This window comes from Cyprinus carpio, chromosome A20 (assembly GCF_018340385.1).
Source record: "Cyprinus carpio isolate SPL01 chromosome A20, ASM1834038v1, whole genome shotgun sequence".
NCBI lineage: Eukaryota > Metazoa > Chordata > Actinopteri > Cypriniformes > Cyprinidae > Cyprinus > Cyprinus carpio.
In genome coordinates, this window is record NC_056591.1 from 18,009,059 (window position 1) to 18,035,823 (window position 26,765).

Below are 26,765 nucleotides of genomic sequence, written 5' to 3' on the forward strand. Positions count from 1 at the left end.
TGGAGTCAGGTTTTGCAGGTAGTTGTTCCTGAGGTCAAGGAAAACAAGTTCGTCTTGCTTTTTTTAGCTCCTGATAGATCAAATCTTTGATACTCATAAAACCAGTACTACTAATGAAAAGTCCTCACTAATGCACAGACAGACTGACAGTCTCTGGGATGCGGAAACACAGATGGGGTCGATTAAATTTGAGGACTGGAACTAATTTTAGTTAAGTAAACACACACACACACACTACCAGTAAGGTCAAGCACATGAAAATTAAACAGGCCCAAAAGCATGTCAACAGGTAATGTTCACAGCTGGTTACTGATCAGACTGAGCTGCCTCAGATGGGACAAGATCCTCAGGTCATCAGATGTTATGGAGCTTAAATTGCTGAAGTGGACACTGAGGCCTGTAGTGTTACCCGGGAAGGTCTTGCTGCTTGAAGTTAACAGAGACACAAATGACACTGACCTCGTCGGATCTGAAGACACGTCTGCATTTTGCTGGATGTGAAACACTCTGCACATAAGCTAGGCAGCTGTGTAGCAGTGCAAGTGTTAGGAAATAATAGCTGTAAATATTTCGACAAGACACAACAGAAATAAGAATATATAGTCTAGTCTTGAACTTAAGTTTCATGCAGAGCTGATTCTGCTTTTTATAACCTAAATCACATATTACATAGGTAAACATGCAATAAAGGATTTTCCAGGTTTTTATTAATCAATTCTTGTGAATCATTTACAACCACCAAAAAGCATGTAAATTACAATGGCAACATATCTTACTACATAAAATAATATTTTCCCCTTTTTTCTTGTTAATTTTTACAGTGCCTCAGTGAATGTCATCTAATATTTCAACATGTTAGTTACCCACCTGTTTAAATACTGCAATCTAGAAAAGCTTTATCTTCTTATAAACAAGTAATGATGATTATGCTATTTGAATACCTTAATGCAACCTTCCTAAAAAAAAATGTTTGTGTTTTCTGTATAAACGCCACAGATGAGTTTTGGATCATCACACGTAAGGAGTCATAGGTCTTCCAGCAAATAAATCTTTTTTATTAACAATTTCACAATGTTTCAACAGTTTCTCAGTGGCAAAATGACAAAATACAGAAAATGTTTAGACCGGAGATCTTCATGTTCCACTATACATACAGGTTGTATCTAATTTTTGTCACAGCAATTAATAAAATGCTAAAATGTGCTATGGATTGCATCCTTGCATCATGTAATATCAGTCTTCAATAATGCATATATTTTGAGCAGATAGATCTGGCAAACAACTAAGTAATGCTCTTTGAAAAACATTTTTCAAAAGTGTTCTCTGATGTTATGCATGATAAAAATATAATCTGTCACTAAATATTTATCTGTTTTTCCTAACAAAAATAGATTCAGATTCAGATGATCATGTAACTGCAGAGCTGAAGTATATATTCTGTTTCAAACACACACTCAGGCAACAGTCATACTTAACTGACAACCTTGCAAGGAAACCAAAAATAACTTCTGAAGTTTAAAATTCTTTTACTTAATGTTTTTTGAGGAATTGTATAGTCTAGAAAGACACAAAACACCCTTTAAATGATTTAAATTGAAACTACACCCTTTAGGTGATTTATGGCTTGTTCTGTGTTAAATATTAGACCCCCCCCCCACCTTCCCCAGTCATTTATACTTGTGAAGTTTGGCACTTGGAAGTCCTGCCATTTGCCAAAAAGAACACTATGACATTCTCCGCTTTCATTGTTCCCAGATGGACTATCACCTATCCAACCTTCACCAAGGTTAACTGAAATTAAAAGAGAGGAGAGAGGGTTCAGGTCAGTGACAAAAAAAAAATATGCAAAACTCAAATAGCAGACATTTCACATCCCATTCCATATTCAACCACACACAACCACATCATCAGTTTTCAGACCCACCTTATTCAATCAAACTAAGCCAGACATATTTTAATTCAGCCAAACATTTACACACATGCATGCCAACTCATATTAGTGCATCAAATACAGTATCAATATTAAAACCTGCCCTAGTAATAGTACCTCACAGTTAGAACAAAACACGCTATTTAATGCCATACTTCAAAAAACACATTTAAAGCCAAAGCATTAACGCACAGGCACAAATACATGCTAAGGCATCACTGTGGTTACCCCACAAACTCAACTCAGAAGTCTATTACATCGTCATCATCCATTTCAACATCAAGAGACCAACCCCAGTCCTTCAGGCCCAACTCAAGCAATCTGGAACAAAGAGGAGTCATTTGGCCTCAAAGTCAACGTAAAAAATTATGGCCACCCATGTTTAACTGAAAGTATACAGATAAATGCAGTTTATGCAATGCAAAAGAAATGCAATGAGTTTTTTCTTTAAGTTTTAAAAAGATGTGATAGTGTCAGACACAGCTCTCTATTTACAGTTAACTATACTATAAAATCTGATTTTACCATGGCATTTGTTGGCAGCTATTCATTCATTCATAATCATCTGTGAATATCTGTGCTGTTTTATATGCATACAGAGAACAGAACAGAGCCAACCGTTTGTTTCAGGGCAGCACATGCATTCAGAAAACCTGGGCGACAAGCAGCGATGCAGTGTACTTACTCTCCACACATAAGCACAAGTGGGGAAGGTGAAAGGTGAAAGGTGAACAGGTCAATGAAGAATGATACGGAGCATGGGGCCAGGGCAATAAAAGGTTAGCATTATAATGTAAGCCACAGAGAACCTGTGCAACTTCACAGCCAAATCTAACTTATTGTGCCAGGTTAACATACGACAGCACCATGACCTGGAGCATCTACATATACTTCGACTGAAGCAGAAGTTCACCCAAAAATGAAAAAGCTGCCATTATTTATTCACTTTCATTTTGTTCCAAACCTGTATGTAATTTTTTTTTTCCTCATAGAAAATTTATGACACTTTATTCCCAAACTGTCTTACTAATGACACAAGCCCCCTACATAATATCATATTAACAGAACTATAATATATTATTAACAGAAACTGTGAGTGTCAGTGTAGGTAAATTAATCTCAAATCATTTTGCGATTCCAAATGTTTCAAGAACTGTATGTTCTTCTATAAAAACAATAATTATTAAGAGAAGAAATATGATTCATCTTAATTTTATTTTTTTAGCAGTTTAATTAAGATAATTAAAATTATCATTAATATCAACTATTATTAGAATTATACATATATTCAACAATAATTTAATATTCTGTGGTCCCCTTTGGGAGTGTGCCAAGGCCCCCTTGTGGGCCTAACCTCCTGGTTAAGAACCACTGTTTTTAAAAATCATATTTCAACCCATAATTCTCAAGCTCCTTTCTAAGAAATGGATCTGTCAAGAGGTTCTCACCTGGTCTTAGGTGAAGGCTGCTGTCGGGTGGAATGCACTTTGACGGCTCCTCTGTGTGAAAGTCTGGGGGATGAACGGCCTGATAGGTGAGGAGATGGCTGAGGGGACAGGCCACTTGGTGCCGCCTCGGAGTGGGAAGAAGCTATAGCTATGCTTGAGGAGTGGGCTATAGGTTTACGTGGGACCCTTTTGAGCAAGCGGTTGACCCATTTCTGCTGCTCTCCTGTGGAGTTGGCCAGCAGCAGTAGCTCTTTCGCCGTGGACATGTCATAGTTCACTGGAGAAAAAAAAAAAGAACCAAACGGGTCAGTTTCAATCTAAAATACACAATGTGGAGGTTCAAAAGTCCATATTTAAAATAAACAAACAAACATTTGAAGTCAGTATGGATGCATCAAATTCATAAAAACTGGCAGTAAAGACATTTATAATGTTAATAATAGTTATAACAAGCTACAGACAGTAATATAAATTAGAATTTTTTAGTGCTTTGTGAGTGTGACCTCCTGACCTCTGCAAGGAGCTAGGACCTCTTCTTTGCGATCAATGTGGTCTTTATGACATTTGATTCGGCAGCGCCTGCACTCCAGGGCTGGTGGGGGCTTGAAGACGTTCCACAGAGGCCTTGGACATGCTTCACAGCTTGAGGGGAAGTGGTAAAGCGTAAGCACAAACTCGTGACCTTTGTGTGGGATAAACGACGACCTTTCAGCTGCTGATAAGGGTTCCATAGCAAGCTCCTCTTTCTTGCTCTCTCCCTCATTAGCATATAATATCTACAGACAGAACAGAAGAAGAAAGCTGAAGTTTGGTAAGATTAATCTCAAAGGATGATAAAACATTTCCTGGAGGGACAAATTAAGCATGTTACCTGAAAGATGCGTGGGATTTCTCTGGGGTCTGCGCGGTACACATCTGTCTGAGTGACAGGTCTCACATGGAAGAGTTTGCTAAGAGGGGAAAAAGGAGGCTACAATTAAATGGGTTGGCTAATGTTGTGCAAGAGAGCAGTAAATGTTTATGGTGTATGAAGTATGTATTATGATTTATCTATTGGAATTTATATTTTTAGCATATAAAATTTCCATCCATTTGGATTACAGAGAAATAACAAACTAATAAACTTTAAAAATACACAACATCCAGGTTTATATATTTATCAATAAATCCAGTTCACATTTTAACATTTTAAGCCATATTTTAACCATGTTCATATTCTTTATTATTATTAAATTAATTTAATTATTTTCACAATTAACAGATTTATGCTGATTCTAAGCAATTTGAAAATATGATTATTTAAAAAAAATAGATGCAAATAGTTTATAAAAAAAAACAAATATGCAGAAATCTTATGTGTTTCATTTATGTATGACAGACGAATATGCATCACACAAGTTTATTAGTTTATGTTCAGCCTGTGTAATCAAAATTTTATATGAACTTGGAATCAGGGTTAAAACTAAAACTGTTAAAAATTACAATTCATTACTTGATACAAAATAAACTTTAACTAAATAAGTTGAATTTAAAATTACTAAAACTGAAATAAAAAGTAAAAACTGTAGAAATATTAATAAAAAACGAATAAAAATGTCAAAAACACAAAATGACTAAAACTTTAATAAAGTAGAAATGAAACTGAAGAAAATATTAAAATAAACTCAAAATATTAATAAAAATTATAATAATATCTCAATGATACTAATATAACACTGTTTAAAATATATAAATGTTAAATTTAGATAAGTTTTCAAACTCACTCTATGTCCAGAATCATGAATGGGCTGGACTGCTCTCTGTCTTGCTCAGAGTCATAAAACAGGATCTTCTTGCTGCTTACCACCACATACTGCAATTTACACAGAGATACACGCACAGATGATCAGAGTGGGTTTGTTGTTGTGACATGTGAGTATATAGGTCTAAACCTTTACCTTCTTTTCCCATCCAAACCGTTTGGTGTTTCTGGTAGGCATTGAGAGCCATCCCTCAAAACTAGAATCTGTGGTAAAAGAAAAAGAAAAAAACAGAAGAGTGTTTTACAAAATCAATAATTATTTAAAGGTTTTGTCAAACTGAAAATGACCAAGCAGATTCATTTTTCTTCAAGCAATTTTAAGCCTTCAAAAACATCTTTCCCAGCTGGATAATGCAAACCTGTACTGGAAGTCTCTTGGAATAAAAATGTTTTAGTAGTGTTATTAGAGTTTCAAAAAACACACATGGTGATCAGTGTGATTATGTGCAAAATTATGGCAAATCTAATGAGCTTCACACCATATTGGAAAGTGTGGCTGTGTTTCAAAACATAATGCAGTGGTTCCCAACCTTTTTGTCTTATGTACCCCAACATCCCCATCAGTAGTACCTCTTCATCAACATCAGACCAGAATTATTATTGTGAGTTTTTAATATCTCAATGTGTTAAGCCATTAATTACAATAATACATAATAAACAAATAAATGAATGAATTAATAATTTTTTTTTTGTTCCTATAGTTTTAAAGTCATTATTTGTATAGGTTAAACAAAGCCATTTGTATAGGTTAAAACTGTTTTATAGATTAACAAAGCAAAATATAATCCAATTGCCTGCTTGGAGTATGTGTACACCTAGTTGGGAATCACTGACCTAGTGAGCTGCCTACCTAGACAGCATTTTTCGGCTTCACAGGCTCTTTCACGCCCCAAAATGCTGTCTAGGTGTTTAGTATTTGAACTCCACACTGAATGCAAGTAAAGGAGAGCAAGGGGCAGTATGCGTGCTGATTTGTTTCCATGCAGGGTCACCTGCAGACTCTTGGTCAGTGGGTTTCTCATATGTGAGGGCGGGCCTTTGCCCCCACTCGACTTCCTCATCCTCCTCTTCTTCTGAGTCGGAGGGGAACCGAGGAGCAATCCGGCATGGCCGGGTATCAATACACACTGACCTGGAGCTTCGTTGGTATGTGAAGGACATGGACTCTGAGGTGTGTGAGTGTGTGATACGCACTACAGCGGCATCACGGTGAGAGTGAAAGAAGAATGAAGGAAAAGAAGCAAAAGGATGCATAAATTTAGTTTGCCATTGTGACCAGGGGAAGAAAGGAACATTAAAAAGAAGGGTAGAAGTAAACAAAAATGAAAGATAGAGTGAAATGGAAAACAGGTAAAACAGAAAAACAGTGGCAGTAACGTATTGATTATATGTGTTCTAGAGTCAGTGGATAATCGGGGAAAAATATAATTAGATAGATAGATAGATAGATAGATAGATAGATAGATAGATAGATAGATAGATAGATAGATAGATAGATAGATAGATAGATAGATAGATAGATAGATAGATAGATAGATAGATAGATAGATAGATAGATAGATAGATAGATAGATAGATAGATAGCATAAACCATTAGGCGGTCCTGTGCTTGACGGGTCATAACCTGGATGGTTACCTGGATAAACGTCATCACTATCCAGGTCGTTGCCGGTGCTGCTGATGCTGGTGGTGTCCAGAGAATGAATGCTGAGAGAAGTGAGCTGACAGCGCAGACGCTCAATATCACTGTCTTTACTGTCCAGGGCCATCTGCATCTCCAGTCGCACCTGAGACTCCTCTGCTAATGTCTGCAAACCAAACAATATTTTATGAGTCCTTTATATATGTATGCAGAACAGTGGCTAGGTTTTCTGGTGGTTACATTTCTTTTAAATATATTTAACATCACTCACAGCCTGCATTTCATTGATTTCTTTCTGGTGTTTAATGATGGTGTTGTTGAGTTTTTCTTTCTCATTGCGGAGCTGCGACTGCAGTTGTCTGTTCTCCTTCTCCTTCCTGCGGATGTCAATGATGTTGCCATGCTGCGGCCTGACATCTGTCTTCTTCATAACCTCAGCCAGTTTGTTTATAGCCTACAATACAAACATTTGATCAAATTTACCTGAGACATGCTAATAACACCTATTTTATGCTATCAGAACAATGTTGTAACATGTACATGTATACTGTAGTTATAAGCCAAACACACCTGATTCTTGAGAGTTTTCTCAGACTGTATCTGCTTCTCAAAAGACAGGATCAAAGATTTCATCTGTTTTTCTTCTTCTCTGGACATCTCTAGCTCTGTGTATACACATTTATAAATGTTACAGCACATATATTAACATATATGAACATTATAGCATCAATAGCATCCATTCATATTGCATCCATTATAGCATCCATTCATACTGTTATATTGTTAACAGGAATTCAGCAGCCTACTCACTATGATGTAGGTCTTTGAGCTGATTGTTGAGCTCTTCTTTCTAGTTAGGTTGGTTGCATACATGGTCGGTGTGTGTTTGGTTTGATTGAGCTGGTATAACACAAAAGATTAAAAATAATATTTAATTAATTAATATGAATGAATGTTTATGTTGTGTGCACAGATTAATTAATATTTATTATATATTAAATAAATACATTCTTATACTCGCTCTAATTCTCACCGAGCTGATGGTACTCTCCTTTTCGCTTAGTTCCTGCCGGTGTCTGGCAATCATGTCTTTGATCTCTAGCTCCTTCATGATCTTTTCCTTCTCCAGGTCTGAGTATTGCTCCTCAGCGATGGAGCGCGCCAACTGTTCGGAGTCTGCCTTTGTCAGGCTCACCTCTAGCTGGGTTGCCAAGGAGTCCCTATATAAACATACACAAACCAGTTTGTATATGAACAGGAATTCAGTGTGCTGTAAGAGAACCATGCATACAACTTCTTATCTGTTCCTTCATCTTTAACTAACTGTATCTATTTACCTCACTTTTCATCTAGCCTTGTGCTAACTGGTATGGTTTCAAATGCATATTGCTCTTTCTCCATACTGGGAAAAAGCTCTGCTTATATCGCTCAACTGTGATGTTCCATTACGAGGCACTCTATCTGTGATGTGGAATACACTAGCATATAGATGGCTTCAAAGCCAAAAGACAAGAACCAAAAGCCAAGAAAATCTTAAAGCTACATTGTGTAATGTTTTGTAACGTCTAGCGGTTGAAGCATAAAACTACAAGTTACTTGTTGAGAAACATTGTTTAGGTCCTTACATGAGTTCTGCGCAGATGTATCTATCTGATAGATCATGATTACAGGTGATTGTGTCAAACAAAAAAGTTGTAGTTAAAAAACAAGATGAGTCATCTTCATATGTCCCACCATCCTATTTCAATAGCAAATACTTGTGTGCAAATACACACCTCTCTTCCTCCAGGTCCTCTATTCTCTGCTGAGCATCTTTGTAGAGTTTAGCCCTTTCATCACCATCCTCCTTCAGCTCTCTAATTTGAGTTTTATAAAGTTTCTGAAATCAAGGAAAAACATTTGATTTCAAAACAAATATGAGGACACAGATACACAAACCAACCTAAATACAGCCCTCCACACATTCACTGACAAAATATGTGAAGACATACTGTGAAGTACTGCTCTGTCTCCAACTGGTCCTTCAGCTCTTTCAGCTGTTTGTCAGCTTCTTCTCTCTCCCTGATTAGAAACAGAGAAAAGAGACCTTTTTATTGCATGCGTAATATATGAGTGTGCTATGCATTATTATGCTTATTTTGTGAGTTAAAGAGCGATGACTATAAGTTTTATTAATCATTCTAATTCCATGAGAATAGTGACATTTCACAACCACTGTATAAAGACAATGACACAGAAGAACAATATCATTGGAGTAAACAGTACATCAGCAACCCTAACTCACCTGCGTAGTTCCTGATTTTGTTTCTCCAGGCTGAGTTTGAGCTCCAGCAGATGGTTGAGCTCTTGTTTGAGCTGTTTCTCAGAGGAGCGCAGGGTGCTAATCTCCTGCCTCTGTACATTAAGATCTGCCTGAAACAGAGTCTTCTTCTGAGTCTCCTGCTGCACACGCACACTCAGCACCTCCATCTGTCATACACACACACACCAAAAATAGTGAAGTGCCAAAAATAGTGAAGTGCTAAAAATATGAGCAAAAATAAAACATATTTACAAAGCAAGTGACATAATTCAAATTTTTATTAAATAATTAAAATTCAGACATCAGACAGATACAGTCAGGCAAGAAGAAGAGTCAGACAGGTGTACCTCGTCAGTGAGTTTTTCTTTGAGTGAGCGGAGCTCCTGAAGCTCATGTTTGGCCTGCTTGTAGTCACAGTCTAATACTGAGTTTTCTTTCTCCAGCTGCATCAGTCTGTTTTCCAACTGTTGCTTCGCTGATCGGTCTTCCAGCAGCTTATGTTCCATATCTGTCACACAAACACACACACCAAACTCTGAAAGAGCCAAAAGCTTGTACTACATACTTTGGAAATATTTACTCCGCTAGAACACAAAAAATGGAAAAGTCATTTTGGAATGAGGAAAATATTTTGTTTTCATACGGGGTAAATGTAAGGCACTTCCAAATGTCCTAGCAAAGATTAAATGCTCAAGTTTTTTGTTGTGAGTCTAAATTATGTCTCAAATTTCTTTTGAACAACAGTTTTATATTTAGTCCAGGTTTGTTTTAAGAGAGGAAATTGGGCACTTTCCCCAGAGTAAATGTATGGGTACCTTAGGTAAGCCTTTTCCCCCTCACTCTAAACTGCACTCCCCTATTTTATTTTATTTTAATTTGTAGTGAAATTTGTACACATATACATGTGAGTTTTTAAATTAGAGTCAACCTTGTCATTTTACCTTTCAGCTCCTCAGACTTGGCCTCCTCGATGGATTGGTTGATTTTGTTGTTGTCGACCAATCTGGCTTTAGTGGCTTTATGCTCTGCCTCCTCCTGCTCCAGACTCTGCTGAATGACTTTGAGTTTGAAGGAGAAATCGATCTCCTGCTTGCTCTTCTCCTATGGGTGAAGGGGACAACATTAATATGGGTTTCACAAAAATACACATAACCAAACACACATCATGTGCTGAGAACTTGAATCATTCAGTCTCTTGCTAAAACACACACACACCTTTTCCAGGGCAGTGAGATCCTCCTGTAACTGTCTTTTCTCTGCTTCAGTCTTTGATAAAGAACTCTTTATGTGCTTTAACTCGTCTTCCAGTCCAGAAACACGGCCTGAAAATTAGATAAAATTAAAAATGAAATTGAAAGAAAGACAGATAGGTAAAAACACAAGAACTAAGTTGAAGTCAAAGGACAGGAATTCAAGTTATTAAATGTTAAACCTCAAACCATATAAACCATAAATGGGTGTTTCTTCTATAGGCATTTTTGACCCTGTGGACCTTATAAATAAATAAATTCTCATAAAACGTAGTTTTTTTTTTTTCACTTTGTCTATTCCTAAAAAAACAATTAACTTATGATTTTCATTTCAATTTTTTTTTTATTCTTATTATTTTGTGGTGGAAATTATATTTTATGTATTGTCAGAATACAAATGGATAAAATGAATACAATATTTTTACTGTATTATTAATATATTTGACTTTTGAAATGACATGACAAATGACCTGGATTTTTCTTTGTTTTATACATATGTATTATGTACTTCATCTCAAAAATAATCCTAAAATAATTTTTTATAAAACTTGTGACAAAATCATTTGTCATGGTGGAAAAGAATGAGGGACAGTTGTAATCTGAGCAAAAAATTGAGAATAATTAAAAAAAGGGATGCAAATTATTTGTACACAATAAATATTTAGTGGTTTATGGTTTGTTTATTTCACTATTTGTTTAGCTTAAAATTTTCATATTTTAAGATTAAAGTCTTAAGGTCCGTTCACACCAAGAATGATAACTATATTAGCGTCCACACCAGCAGACGATATTGTCCATTTAATCCATGAGCACGCTCGTCTGCCACTTTAAATTCTCAAGCTCGTTATGGCAGGATTGATTCTGATTGACTGTCAATGTTTTTATTGTTCATCAGCTGGAAAAAATTGTTTTGAAAGTGATTCCAACAATATCGTTTCTCTGTGCCTTTTTGGTTATAGCTGTGGTGTGGACTCTGCCATTCTTTAATATTGAGAACGATTTTTAGAACTATATCTTTATCATTATATTGTTATCATCCTTGGTGTGAACAGGCCTTTAGTCCGGGGTAAATATCAAAATCTTCACATAAAAGGCATATGAAAAATAGCAAAAATAAATGAAGGCATGATAAGTTTCACCTGCAGAAACAAATCCTTTAAATTTAATAGACAAAACTGAAAACACGACACATTTCTTGTTTGCCTGTTTTTCTCTGTCCAGTGACATAATGTCAGCTACCTGCCTCTGACCTTAAAATAACACTTAAATGTTTACACTCGCTGCGGGCAGCTCCACCCCAACATAACAACACTGCCCAGCAGACAAGAGCCCAGTGTGTCTTTCAGCGAGGAGCAGATCACTACATACTCAAACATAAACGTTAGCTTTCACTCAAGAATTCACTCACATAGACCTGCACACAAGTGTGATCCCTAGAATGTAACACAATCTCTTTCTAGGAAGCTCTGTAGATGCTGATTCACTGCTACATCTGTCTAATGAACATAAACAAGAATGTGAGAAAAGATTCCAGCACTGCTTGTGATGAGAGTTTTATTATTTTAACAATACCGATGCATTTCGGCCTAAGGAAGGGGGAGGAAGGCCCTTAGGCCAAAACGCATCTGTATTGTTAAAATAATAAAAATCTCCTTATCACAAGCAGTGTTGGAATCTTTCCTCACATTCTTGTTTCCAGTTGTTTTCATGCACCTTGTGAGTGGTAAAGTTGCTCCAGATCCTACCTCATAATGAACATAAACGGGCATAGACACACATGCACTTACCTTGTAGGTCATTGATGGTCTCTGAGCCGAGGCTTCTCTCTCTCTTCTCCACCTCTAGTGAGGTTTGCAGGCTCAGTTTCTCCTGTTCCAGACCCTGCCGGCTGCTCTCCAGCTGGGCCAGACGCTCCTGATGCTCCCTGAGAGAGATATCCAGCTGCTGGGACTGTCTCAAAGCCTCGGCCTGGGCCTTCTTCAGCCGCTCGGACTCCTCCACCTCAGCCTGAAGTTTAGCATTCATCTCCTCCAACTAAAAACACATTCATTATCAGAATCTCTTTTGTTCTTTTATTATATCCCTTAAACAAAACCAGATTTACTTAACTTGAATATAACAGTATGTTGTTCCATTGGTGGATTTCTTCATTTATTTTAATAAACAACCTCAAATATTTAGAATTTTTTTTTTTACTTTAGAAAGTTAGGAGAAAGTATAGGAGAAAGTATTTTAAAATTGAAAAAGTACACACTTTAGCATTAAGCACAGACCTTAGTAGGTTTAATGTTTTAATTCCTATTCCTTTTTTATACATGTAATTACTTGTAATTACTATTACCTCTTTTTTTTTCTTTTTAAAATGCATCTGGCTATTTGTTAAATAATAGTTACTGTTCTGAGGTTAATGGTCTGATAAAGTTTTTCTCAGGGACCCACCTGTCTTTGCAGGTGAATGTTCTTCTCGGCAGAGATTTGAGAGTTCTGGTTCTTCTTCTTCAGTTCAGCTAGCTGCTCTTTCAGGCTGCTCACTGCAGAAGAGAGTAATGCAAAATATGTTAACATCACAACATTAGCAGAGCAGAACTAATACTTTCTAGATGGGAGAAGGTTAATACTGAGAAAATCAGGTAGAAATTTTGGGCCAGTGCTTTGGGGAATAAATTCAAAGAATGTTGAGTAATACCGAAGATGGAATAATCCACCAGGTATAAAGCAAATTATGATCATAATTTTTGTAGACTGATCTAATATCAATGTATTAGTGAATAGATTTTTTTCTTCTCCTAGTAAATACTCAGTGTAGTCACTGTTCAAAGGAATCAGAATTGAATGCCATTGTTGAGAGTCAACGGCATGTGTTGCTATCTGCTATTCTCACCCTCATTCTCAAGCAGACGCTTTCTGTCTGTTTCTAGTCCAGCCTTTCTTATGCTCTGAGAACGCTGGTGCGTCAACAAAGCCTTATCTCTCTCCAGTTCCCTCAGAGAGTCTTCCGCCGCCTGTCTCGCATTCACCTATAACAAGAGAGAAATAGTTTGAAGAAAGCTGCACTTTGTTTCTGAATAGTTTTGAAGTAATGGCCATTGTTGTGTGAGAGCAATTTAAAACTGTGCCTTACTTCTTCTTCAAGCTCTTTGGACAACTTCTCCAGCCGCTGATTTGCTGTTCTGTTGAGACACAACACAGTTTAAATTTGTTGAATAAGTTAAGATATATAATGTTATGAATTTGACTTAATAGTATTCTGGATTTAACATCCATTATCTTTCATACAGACACGTGTGTGTGTGTGTGTGTGTGTGTGTTTATATACAGTGGAATACAAATTTCTGGGGCCGCAAATACGTAATTTAATTTTTAAAATAAAAAAAGTAACAAAATGAACGTTGTGACGTAACATGAAATTGAAATATTAATGATTCTGCTATATTTTTCGAATTAAAATTCATCTTTCCACTTAAATTGTTATGGTGGTAAAATCTTTTTTAAAAAGTAATATTAAATAAAAAATTTATAAAACGCAAAAAAATATATATGTTCTTATTTGGATCCTACTGAATGTTTATGAGTATTTGTACCTGCATTTATTTTCCAGTTCCTCCTTTGCTTGCATCTCATGTTTGACTTTTTCTTCCAACTTTTTCAGCCTCTTCTGCAGGTCACTGGACTAGGGACATGCACATAACACATTTGAAAAGTCAACAAAAAACTGAGGCCAAGTAGTTTTCCACTCTATTAAAAGCAGCAATTATCTAAAGAATGTGGAGAAACACTCCAATTATGTTGAGTAATGGCACAAAAAATTCTGCTGCAGAACAAGTCATATAAGCATCTGTTTTAGAAATCTAAGTGCTAATTTTGTGCCACCCACTATTATAGGGCAATATTCCCCAAACTTTTTGCCTTATGTATGCTAACAGCTCTATCAGTAAAGCTCAAATACATCAACATAAAATAAGAAATATGTTCTTTAACTCATATTGTAGTGTGTCTCATTTAACATTAATCAATACTATGATAAAAGTCAGTAATATTATTTAAAAAAAATATGCACCTCTGCTTGGTTCAAGTTATGATCCTCATTGACATTCTCAGCACTAGAGTTCTCTTCTGAACACTTATTGTTTTGGTTTAACAATCTGAAAGAGAGATAGAAAGAGCATTACGGTAAACATTCCACTCTTCTCTGCTAGTTTCATCCTTGTTTACTCTGCAGCAACACACTTTGAGGTTTCACAAATCAATTCAAGATGAAAAAGACAGTTTGGAGAATATGTTAGAAAGAGAGAGAGAGGGAACAAGAAGGAGAGAGGAAATGAAAGAATGAAAATCTCAAAGCAACTATTCAATCTCCTCAACTCAGCCAGCGGCCCATGTGGCTTCACTCAGCCACACTGGAGAAACTGAGAAAGCAAGGAAGGAAACAGTGAAAGGAAAGGGAAAAAGGAGGGAATTGTGATGGAACAAATGCAGCACTCATTCACGGTTACCATAATCATGCAAAAATACTGTACATCCTGTCTCTATCAATCCATAACAAGAGCTTGCTGTCGTTTTATAGCTCTTTAGTGTTCATCTGTGAGTGAGCATGCGTGGAAGAGAACAAGATACCTGTGTAAAAGTCAAACAGCGCTACAGTGTCTGAAAGGTGGGCTTTTAACTCTTTCTGTCTCAGATTGCACCATTTTTGTTATTTATCTCTACTGTAGATAATCATTCACAACAAATTTAACTTTTTTCCAGTCATAGAAACTCCTTTAAAAAAAAAAGAAGTGATATTTATACTGGCATAATAAAAAGCTCATGGAAATTAATATAACAGTAAAAAGCCATGTTTTTATATATATATATATATATATATATATATATATATATATATATATATATATATATATATATATATATATATATATAGCTATATATATATATATATATATATAATTTTCTAGTTCTAAATATTTCATATGCTAGAAACTGTTATTTCTGAGTGCAGAACTCTTAAAATCTCTATTGAGCGCCTGGAAAAATCATGGAAATGCATTGGTCAAAAAGGACTTTTTGAATCCCTTTTCCACGCAGGTGAGTTCTATTAAATTGCCATACAACAATACAATACAACATTTCAATAGCCACAGTTCCGTTGTCAGAATCCATCTGGTCACAAATAAAACACAAAACGCACACATTTTCACACTTACTGGTCCTCCCTGAAATAGGTGAAGCCCACAAACGGTAGCTGATTTCCTGCGAAGGCACGGGGAGGGGGGAAGGTCTCAGTTCCTAACGGATCATCCTTTATATCATCATCAAAGTTACTGGTGTCAATATCACTACTCAGCTCCGGCACCACTGGAGCCATGGCTGAGAGACAGAGAGAGAGGGGAGGGGGGGTTGAGAGAATATTGTAAAAGATTTGAGCAAAAATAGTGTGTCGTGTTTAAGTGCTTGTGTGTGAGAGAGGCTCACAGTGAAAGGCTCAGTGTGTGTAGCACACAATGCAGACACTGTACTGAAGGGAGGAGTGGCATGTATGACTAGCCAAGCTGGCCGGTGCTTACTCACTACCTACTGTGCACACACACACACGTTCATGCTCACTAACACATCCAAAACACTCCTTGCTTCTGGAGCGAACGTGCTGAGCACACTGGGAGAACATGTGTCAGATATCTATTGGGGACGGGCTGCATTCAAACTCTCCACAGCCAAAAGAAAAGAGACAGATGTGCTGGATCTTTGTGCTTTAAGTTTAGTTTTTGAATTAGAGGAGGATATAATACATTCATAATCCACATTATGTCCAAACAGTGAAAAAACGGCATTCATTTGATGAATTTTAATTTTGCACTCCTACACACTCAAATGAAACAAATCATTATCATTTATCCTTTAATATATCTTGAACCCCAAGTCAAGTTTATCATCATTGTTAAGAGTCAGTTGTCTGTTTTTAATGATTAAATACAATTATAAATCTATTAATACAAGTGATTCCAAAAAATTAATAAATAACTGCAGTACCGTCAATAATGATTCTGATCTATAAAAAAAATCTCAAAGAGGAAATGTATTACTGCACTTCTCTGGACCACAATGGAAACATCCATATTTTTTTCAATATACTGTAAAACCAATTTAGATAAAGTCAGACATAAACATCTATTAAACTTATCAAAAACTTGTGCAAGAAAAATCGAATCGGTTTCTTTGCAAAAACACAGTCTGCTGTATTTTATTCTGAATAGCAAGAAAATGAAAGAAAATTATATTTTGCCTTATGGCAACACCGCACTATATAGATAAATGGACAATGTTGCTCAGTTTCCCAGAATGCCCCTTGATACCACTGCTAATAACAGACTACTGTGGAGGCAGAGAAAGCAAATAGAGTATGTGCATTTAGGCATCACTGGAGCGAGGGACAGAGAGAGGAGGAGAAAACGAGTCCAACTCTGTGGTTTTGAAGCTCTTCTCTCATTAGTAACTGTTTACGGGCCACATGTTGGGTTCCACCCTTACTGAAACCAACCCCATACCCCCGTAACCCTGCCCCAAACACCAAACCCCCTAAAAGGAGCACATCACTCCTCCACACTGCACATAACAGCAGAGAGCAATGTTACTGAACAAAACAAAACTAACAAAAAATAAAATGAAATACTGATGACATAAAGCAGCAAAAAATGATGTTGCTGTAACATCACACTTTGCTTTTTTATCACATCAGATAATTATGCTTCATGGAGAAATATACATCAATTAAGCCATAATATATTATGATTAACAAGACAAACACATCTAAACAGGTCAGTTATATCAGTTATAATTATATATCAATAAAAACAGTCAGTGTGTAGAAACCACAACAAAAAAGGTTTCAGCAAATGCAAGACTATGTATGCATGACTGAAATGGCTTTCTCAGAAGCATAACATGAGGGTGTGAAATTAATGTTTGCATTTGTCTGGAGAAAAATATGAGCAGCAATTTCAGGAAATTTAAAGGCTGTGCTCCAAAAACCCATATCCATAATCTGATCATATATGAATAACGCAAGACATGAACCAATGCAATACTTCAGTATATTCTCTAGACATCTACTGTATACTGTTATCATTCTACACATGCATAATGTTACAGTTAGTGAATAATATTGACTTAATAGTTATAAGTAGTGATAATTAATTGGCTATCATTATCATGAGTAAATGTGACTTTTACAATCATGATCACAGATCAGCCACACACACACTCAGAGGCTTACTGTCTCGTATGGTGTCGAAGGTCCACTGATCGTTCTTGAAGAAGGGGTGACATTTTATTTCATCCACTCCAGAACGGCCAAGCCTCACCTCCCTGAACATAGCAAAACACTGGTCAGCAAACCAAACAGAGAACCACAACCACGCTCACTAATCCGTTAAGTGACGTTTGTGTGTGAGACTGGAACATCCAACAGCGAGTGGCTGGTGGGAAACGGCAGAGTATGGATGAGTTGAGGAGCGAAAGCGTCACACGCAGCAACATCCCAAAATAAGGAGAGGTCATTCCCCTCCCATCCCTTGCATCTGGATAAGAGGGGTGCAGCAGTTTGGACTGCCACGTGTGGGACATTCCTGCAGCCAGAATGCAAAGGGAGGGGGGTTTGTGTGTTGTGCTTTTACATGAAAACATAGAGTCCCTCTCTGGATAACTGATCAGGAATACTCACATGTGTGTGCATGTGAGAGGGAGGAGAAAGAGAGTTATAAGAAAAACAGATTGAAGTTGTCAGGCTGAAAGAGTGACAAGGCATTAAAAAGAAATGTAGTAGAAGCATTTGAACATGATGTTTTACCAGTGACTGATTTTTTTTACATAAAATGAAGAGATGTAGACAGGTACATCATTTTAAAAAAGGCTTTAGTTGATTTAATTTACTGTACACTGATTTTTTTTTTATTGATTGTTACTCTTATGCTCTTCAAGGCTGCATTTATTTTATCAATCATACAGTACAATACAGTGAACAAAACTGTATTTCTTTTTTCTATTTAAATATATTTGAATGGCTTTCTATTTGAATATAGCTGAAAGCTGAATTTTCAGCAGGCATTACTCCAGTCTTCAGTGTCACATGATCCTTCAGGAATCATTTCTAATATGCTGATTTCATATTTTTATTATTAATGTTTAAAATGGTTATGCAGCTTAATATTTTTGTGGAAACTAATACATTTTCCCCTCAGGATTCTTTAACAAACTAAATAAATAAATAAACAAAATAATAAATAAATAAATAAAATTATTTTAACATTTTTATAAACGTCACTTAATATTGACACTTTAAATATTGTCACTTTTGATCAATATAAGGTGCCCTTGCTGAATACAATTATTAATTTTTTAAATATATTTCATATGACAATAAAAATAATAAAAACTGATTCAAACTAAATAATATCAAGTATAGCTATTTTTTAAATTATTATAATTATTTTAAATTTTAAGTGTTTATTGTTTATTTTTTATTTTGAAATTAAGTTATGTTTTATTTTGAATTGGATGTTTTTTTTTTTTTTATTTTTGTTATGATTTTATTTAACGTTAAGGGCAAAATCACTATCGGTCGACCTCTAGAAAAAAAAAAAAATTCCATGCTGCTTTTGACATCACATCTCAGGACAATAGGGGACTAATGTTTAAAAGAGGTTACTCAATCTAAATCACTGTTTTTCTCTCTCACCTGTCAGACAGAAAGGCACAAATGAGGTCTTTGGCTGTCTCTGACATTTCGATATCATCTGGGAAAGTTAAGCTGTTTTTATGATCCATGATCTTTCCGTAGGTGCCCACCAGGGACTCGGCATAAAACGGTGTGTCACCTGCCCACATCGACAGAAGAATGAACATAGGATGGTAACAACAATAAAATGAGATTATAGGAGATAGAAGGGTGCAGATGAAGTTGGCGCTACTCACCCACTAGCAGCTCATAAATGAAAACGCCCACAGACCACCAGTCACACTCCCGGCCGTAGTAACCCGTTCCTCCTTGTGACATCAAAACCTCTGGGGAAATGTAATCAGGAGTCCCGACAGCAGTGTCACAGCGGACCATACCTTTCTAAACACAAATACAGATGTATCTACATAAATATAAACATTCTATACACAGGTTAATCTAATGTTGCTAGAATATAAGCATGGAAAAATTGCACATTTAAGCTTTTAAAAAAAAAAAAAACACTTAATAAATTAATTGAGAGATCATCATAATTCAGGCTGCACTATATGATCTAACCACAAGATGGTAGCGAAGACAAAATTATCACAGCATGGGGATTTCTGCAGCCTACATGCAAAAGTAATAGTTTCAACCAGGTTTCCTGTCCTAAAATAGTCATTACACTATGATTTGTGACAAACTATCTGCAGTCTTGCATACTATACATTTTGAAATGTAGACTTGTTCTTTCTGTCTTTCTCCTGTACACCCAATTACACAAACACACAAATCAGAAGCACTTATCAACCCAAAACACACCGAGTCCATCTTCATGCATGTTCCAAAGTCGGCGAGTTTAAGGTGTCCGTTGCGGTCAAGCAGCATGTTGTCTGGTTTGATGTCTCGGTGGATGAAGCCCAGAGAATGGATGGCATCCAGTGCCAGCACCACTTCTGCCGTGTAAAATCGAGCCCACTCTTCTGGGATGTCATAGTTGCTGGTCAGAGTCACCAAGTCTCCACCGGGCATGAACTCCATCACCAAATAAAGGTACTTCACATCTTGGAACGCACAGCACAGCTATGTTGACAAAGAGAGAGAGTGAGGCCAACATTTTCACAATACTTGATTCCAATTGCAAGACCACAGCTATATTAAATATCCTATTGAACACAGTAATAATTGTTCATTTAAAAAAACATTGTTATTATGTAATAATGTATTCTTATATTTAATATTTTTAAAAATTAATTTCATTCAAATTATCATATTAAAATAACTATTACAAATGTAAAGTTAAAAACAGAAGGGACATGTGGTCTTCAAGTATTTCTCAATTATTTCTTAATCAAGTTTTTCAGAGTAATTATTAATTATTTTTTAAGATAAGTCTATCATAGAGAACAAATCAGCTTTACATCAGCAATTCTGTTAGGCTTCAAGGTCTAATGAGCAGATCTGATATTTCTTGTCTTGCCGATTTACATTATTAGGACACAACTGACTGTCAACTGACGTGTTAGTACTACAACATGTGCAGGTGCATCCTGTGAGGTGCAAGCATTCAAACACATCCGCCTGTCAGTCAGACAGCACTTGGTTTGCATTTTTATTTTATTTTATTATCAACTTAGTATTGAAGTACTGGTAATTTTGACATCCCTAAATTTGATTATTTACTTATTTATTATTTAATATTTTAACAGTGCCCTTATATGCACTCTGTTATTGCTTTAGTTTTGTTTTTCTTTCAGCTTGTGGAGCTTCCCAAATATAGATGCAGTTCTCAAACATCCTCAAGTACACACATTACAAAAAAGTACCGCACAGGCATATCTATATATGAGAAGGAATCCCACCTGAACTATCCAAGGACTCTTGGAAAATGCCATGATGTCACGCTCCTCCCAGAAGAAGGCGGAGTCAGAGCGCTTGACCATTTCAAACTTGCTGAGCTGCTTCATGGCATACACTTGTTGGGATGCTTTGTGTCGTACCTACATGCACATATGTGCATTAACATCAGAAACATCCATATAAATCCTTAATGAAACTACACAAATTCTGCAATATGTTGCTTTATGCAAACAAGTGTTTAACCTATAATTGAAATCACTCATCTTCACACTGCATGCATAAGCATTACATAATGCTCTATCATAGTTAACTATTTATAAAGACTGACAAGTGTGAAACTAAAAGAATGAGACAATATGTGCCTATCACAAGGACAAAAGCAGGCATGCTCTGTGTTGTTGCAGGTAAGTAGGAGCAAGCAGAACATGTGCATACAAGCCTCACAGGCGTTAACGTGCACACACACACACACACACACACACACACAGAGAGACAAAAGGCTATGCCTGAAGACAAACAGCAGATAACATGGGCAGACTCTCACAAAAACACACACCCACTCACTCACTCACTCACTCACCAGCTGCACTGCACCAAACGCTCCACGACCAATCAGCTTGACTCTGTCAAAATCATCCAGCTTCACCTGTAGTTCCCTGAGGCGAGTCACAGCTTTTTCATCTAGAGAGATCACACCACGCATGTTACTACATGAATACAGTTAATCATTTAATCATTAACAAACATTTACATTATACAAGGCTCAAAAAATTTATCAGGCACAAAATTTCTCCAGTTATTTCACATATATATATATATATATATATATATATATATATATATATATATATATATATATATATATATATATATATATATAAAAATAATGTAAAAAAAGAAATTAAGCAAGTGCAGTAGTGTAGTATTTTGGCAATACCTATTAAAAACAGTCACTATTATTATTTTGTTGTTATTATCAAGTTACTGACATAAAGTTCTATAATTACAGACAATATGAAGTCATAAGGCTTCAGCAAAAGCCATGCACATACAATAAATCGAATAATCTATGAACTTCCAAAGAGACTTACATCTGTTTAAGAAGGAATCTATGTTTTTGTTCTTTCTCAGTGCGGGATGATTCAGATCAAGGGCCAGAGCAGTTACTGAATCCTGCAGAAGACAAGAGCAAAGCATTAAAAAAAACACTTAAGATATAGTTCTTATAATTTCAAATACAAAGTGATTTCTACAGTTGGCTTTCCTCTTCATTTACACAGCCAAAAATCTCTTCAAAGTGAGTTCATCACTCTCCTCTAATCCCAGAACTAAGCTCACACTGACAGTCCTGTTGAGACATTTAACTTTGGATATAAAGCTAAAGTGGAGATTTAGGAATGGGATTAGGCCTGTATAGTCTCCTTTACAGTCAGCATTAAGTAATTGTATTTATAAATGACTTTATTTGTCGGAAATTAATGATATGAATGACACTGGATGATCCTGGAAACTGCCTCACATACCCTTCCAAATACATAGAACACACTTACCCCCACACCAACATTCCCAGGCCAAACACTTCCATTTCATCATAAACTAGTTTGCCCAATATAAAAATTTTAACAAATATGTTTAACTGCAGCTGGAACAAGAAAAAGAGCTAATCATGGGCTCAGCCATTAGGAAACTGAATAGCACCGTGCTATTGTGCGTTTCAGCCCAGTTGATAAAAACTGTCACTTGCCCTTATCAGGCCAGTGCTGCGATATCACTACATCTTGCATTCACTGATCATGCACATACAGTTTATAAGTCTGGAGTCAGTAAAAATTAATATTTTTATTCAGCTAGGACACATTAAATTGACAGTAAAGACACCTATAATGTTACAAAAGATTTATATTTAAAATAAATGCTGTGCTTTTGAACTTTCTATTTATCACAGAATCCTGAAAAAAAATCATGGTTTCCACAAAAATATTAAGCAGCAGAACTGTTTTCAACATTCATAATAATAATGTTTCTTGAGCAGCAAATCAGCATATTAGAATGATTTCTCAAGGATCATGTGACATTTTTAAATATATTCAAATAGAAAACAGTAATTAAAAATTGTAATAATATTTTAAAATAATACAATTTTTCCTGTATTTTTAATGAAATAAATGCAGCTTTGGTGAATAGACTTCTTTCAAAATCTTTAAAAAAAAATCTGTTATTTACCTTCAAAATTTAGGTTTAACTTCGCAAGGAGTGTTACATGAATTCTACTTCCGTAACACAAATCAACACTCACATACAAACCAAAACACACACAAGCAAAATCAACAATGACAGAATCCTGTTTTCCTTGCATCAGGAGTCAGTCCACAATACAGTGTTTAAAAACAAAGACACACACTCAAAGGAAGCTGGAGCCAGCTATCTCTCTCCACAATTGAAGGATGTGACCTCAGTTTCCTGTATGACATTACCTCTGGTAGCAACACAGCAGGACACAATGAGTCTGCATCCAATATAATAAATGAAAGATCATCAGTCATGAGACTCATCATAAAGTGTCCATAGTTCAGTTGCATCATAAATATCAATATAAACAACACACTAAATGACTTCAGTATCAGAACGGGGTTGTGATGTCGACATCATGAACTAAAACGAATCTTTGTCTGACAAGCATGACTTGGAAGAGCATGGGATTAAAAGATATAATTCCTTTGGATAAAAGAGGAATGAAATGCAACTCGGGCTGTTTATATTTTCAGCTATGATACTGAGAGCTTACTTAGCATGCATGGTTAAGCAGCTGAGGTAGTGAGTGGATGTTTCAAAGTAGATGTGCTGTGGATTGAACCAGCAGGGATTTCGTTAGGTCTTTCCCTGGGCCTCCCATAGACAGAGCATGATAGGCACACACACACACCAAAAATACATCACCCAATACCTCCAGCGTTTGTTCATAGATAGCTATCACTTTCCATAAATGGAACAGTTCAGCATACAACGCTATCATCTAATTTTCCAACAGAGATTAAAAAAGGGTTTGTCTTTGTATAAATATTTCTGCATGTATGTGCTGAACTATTTATTTTAAAGTATGTTCATTAATCATTTTAATGATTTAGATGATACAGCAGTTGTCTTGGACTTATACTGTGGATGCAGCATTAGCCAAAAAAAAGTATTCAGGTACTTATGACATTGCAGAAATGCGCTACTGGCAGTCAGCATTCATGATTAACTTATTTGGTGAGATTAAGTGTACAATAATGACAGGCTTATTAAGACAAAATGAGAAGTATTCAGCTGGTCATGTGGTCTCAAAATGGTCACCCCCTGAGGCAACCCACTCCATGTGAAATAAAACGGCTTTTATTATGAAGCCAATAGGAATTTAAAAAAAATACTACTCATTGCTTGAGGTGTAATGAATGAGGAAAGATTCCTGGGCACAAGGAACAGCTACTATAAAAAGGACAGTATGAACTGTCACCATTGTCCCCTTGAGCAAGCCACTTAAGTCCAGACAACTTCCTTGTAATAAGTCAGTAAGATGCGTCAGATAAAAGTGTATGCAAAATGACTAATTAATACAATAGGCAGACAGTTGAGGCCTATTTTGATAATGCTGAACAGTAAAGAAGCACCAGAGAAAACAGGGTGTGCCAACTTTCAGTCTTGCTCAAAAATGCAGCACTTGTCTGGAATGAGGGTTTTCTTCTGCTGAGGAGAATGCTGGGTAATAAGAGATTTCACTCTTTGATTAGAAGTGACAATAGGAGCATACATTCTAGTCATTTTCACCCTGTAAAACTTGCTTGACAAGTCCTCGCATTTCACTCTAACCGTGTCATTTAATAAACATATGGTATCTTCACACTTCCTGCCTTCTCATGATATGGATGTATCATGTAATATTGGTGATTTATGATTTTTTATGACTTTTTTTGAATATTTTTGAAATATATAGACAGCATTACTGTGGAGGAGGGTGTGTTGATAACACACTGATCAGAGATAAGACCACAGTCCACTGGGACAAACGTCCACTCATTTGTTTACACCCTCAAGATATAATGCAGTTTTGTTTTGCGTTGTATAATCTATGTGTGTAGGAAGAGCTTTCTGGTATCTTCATTATCTTATAAGGTGGTCTTAATATAATAACATATATTACATTAACATTACAACACAAACACAAAATATAACCAACCTTTCATAAATATTCTTCGCAACAAGCCTATGTGGCTTATAATTTGGATAATTCAAAAATAAACAAATTGCATGCTCCACATCTTTTCAAAAACTTCCTGTACACATGTAATCATCATATTTTGAATAAACATATATGTTTTTTCTGATGCAAGCATGTAAGTTATTTTTAAACACTAATTTAATCAACTGATTAATGTTTACAAAATAAATGTCATGAGACAAATTTTGGCCAAGATGTGTCTTATATTGTTTGTAATGTTTTTTTTAATTGTTGTTATTTTTTTGACTGCTTTTATATTTTTTATTTTTTTTTTTTTTTTTATTTTTTTTTTATTTTTGTTTTGTTTTTGTATTGGTGAGTTTTTAGATCACGATCCAACCTTCTGGCTAATAAAGCCAGCAGTATTTTTTTTTTTTTTCTAGAAACATTTTTTTTTTTATAATTTTATTATGGTTATGTTAAAATTTTGTTTTATTATTATGTTATGTAAATGGAATTGAATGTTCCATACATAGGCTATATGTATAGTCCTATTACAAAACCTCAAACTCCCAGAGATGTATTTTAGTGACAAGGTCTACAAGACAACAAACACCTTTTGTATAGCATCCCATTATCCCCATAACCTTACCAGCAAACCCTCCAAATTCAGAGGTGATCGTTGGTCCTTGATGAGTGACTCCAGTATTCTCACCCGGTTTTCTAGTCTCCTTCCTGCACCGGTCGACATTGCTGCAGCTCGGTGTTTTGAAGGTCCCGGTAAACATCAGATTGAGAGCCGCGATTGTGAGACTTCAAACGTCCGAAACAAACTTGTCACTACCTGCCGTAAGTCAACGCGGCGCCTCTCAAAGCTCACCGGTTCTGGATGAATGACTTCTTTAGCCGATGTTACACACTGCATAAATGTAAGGAACTCAGTGGTGTTGTGGCTTGCTTGACCTGTGTAAATGACAGCGGCGTTCCGCGTGCTCAGCGGTGTAAAATCAAATTAGACTCACGCGTCCGAGTGTCTCTCCCGCTCCGGTTCAAAAACTATAGGGGGAAAAACCTTTCCTTGTTCGGTCTGTGTTGAAAATCACACTCTTGATCTTCCTGGCTGTTATTTTTAAGTAAATGAAGCAGAGAGGACTTGGAGAACATGTGAAGGTGAATGGCGTGTTTCTTTGTTGCCGCGCGCGTCCCTCCCCTGCGGCCGCTGGAATTCCTCGGATCTTATCTCAGCCATCGCTTTTACCAGCTAAACGTCACTCTCTAAATACGACTCCATATAGCCTACTACACTAGATATATTTAGACGATTGCATACATGTATTTATGATAGCACGAATAAGCTTATTATAGACGACTTATTTCATGTGCGTTTCGTAAATGTTGCTACTGTGGTGTAATTCAGCACTGACATTCAGTGTGAAAATGATGGCATAAACATCTCCGCTGTGAACACGGTGACCATTCATAGTAGACTATTTGAATATTTTTATGTAAATATTTTAAAGCCATTCTCTGTATTAACTATTATGTTACGGTAATATTTGCCTAATTATTTTTAGAGGCATTTGCATAAAATGAAAACAGCGTGTCATGTCATTAATTATTTTTAGAGGCA

General features: G+C 36.0%; 1 protein-coding gene across 1 annotated transcript; it reads right to left on the minus strand.

Annotated features, from left to right (window-relative positions):
* Positions 1 to 1,032: 1,032 nt before the first annotated feature.
* LOC109059047 (rho-associated protein kinase 2-like) lies at positions 1,033 to 26,543 on the minus strand. Its single transcript, XM_042777914.1, is given in 34 exon segments — positions 1,033 to 1,791; positions 2,173 to 2,251; positions 3,379 to 3,655; positions 3,890 to 4,154; positions 4,250 to 4,328; positions 5,142 to 5,230; positions 5,316 to 5,383; positions 6,172 to 6,372; positions 6,816 to 6,987; positions 7,093 to 7,275; positions 7,392 to 7,486; positions 7,632 to 7,721; positions 7,839 to 8,041; positions 8,597 to 8,700; positions 8,813 to 8,882; positions 9,106 to 9,290; positions 9,471 to 9,631; positions 10,065 to 10,224; positions 10,339 to 10,445; positions 12,161 to 12,407; positions 12,813 to 12,904; positions 13,255 to 13,390; positions 13,495 to 13,543; positions 13,955 to 14,043; positions 14,431 to 14,515; positions 15,575 to 15,737; positions 17,641 to 17,732; positions 19,102 to 19,240; positions 19,338 to 19,482; positions 19,903 to 20,163; positions 20,943 to 21,080; positions 21,521 to 21,621; positions 22,032 to 22,113; positions 25,788 to 26,543. Coding segments are annotated over 33 exon segments (4,506 nt in total). The 5' UTR covers positions 25,887 to 26,543; the 3' UTR covers positions 1,033 to 1,791.
* Positions 26,544 to 26,765: the final 222 nt, after the last annotated feature.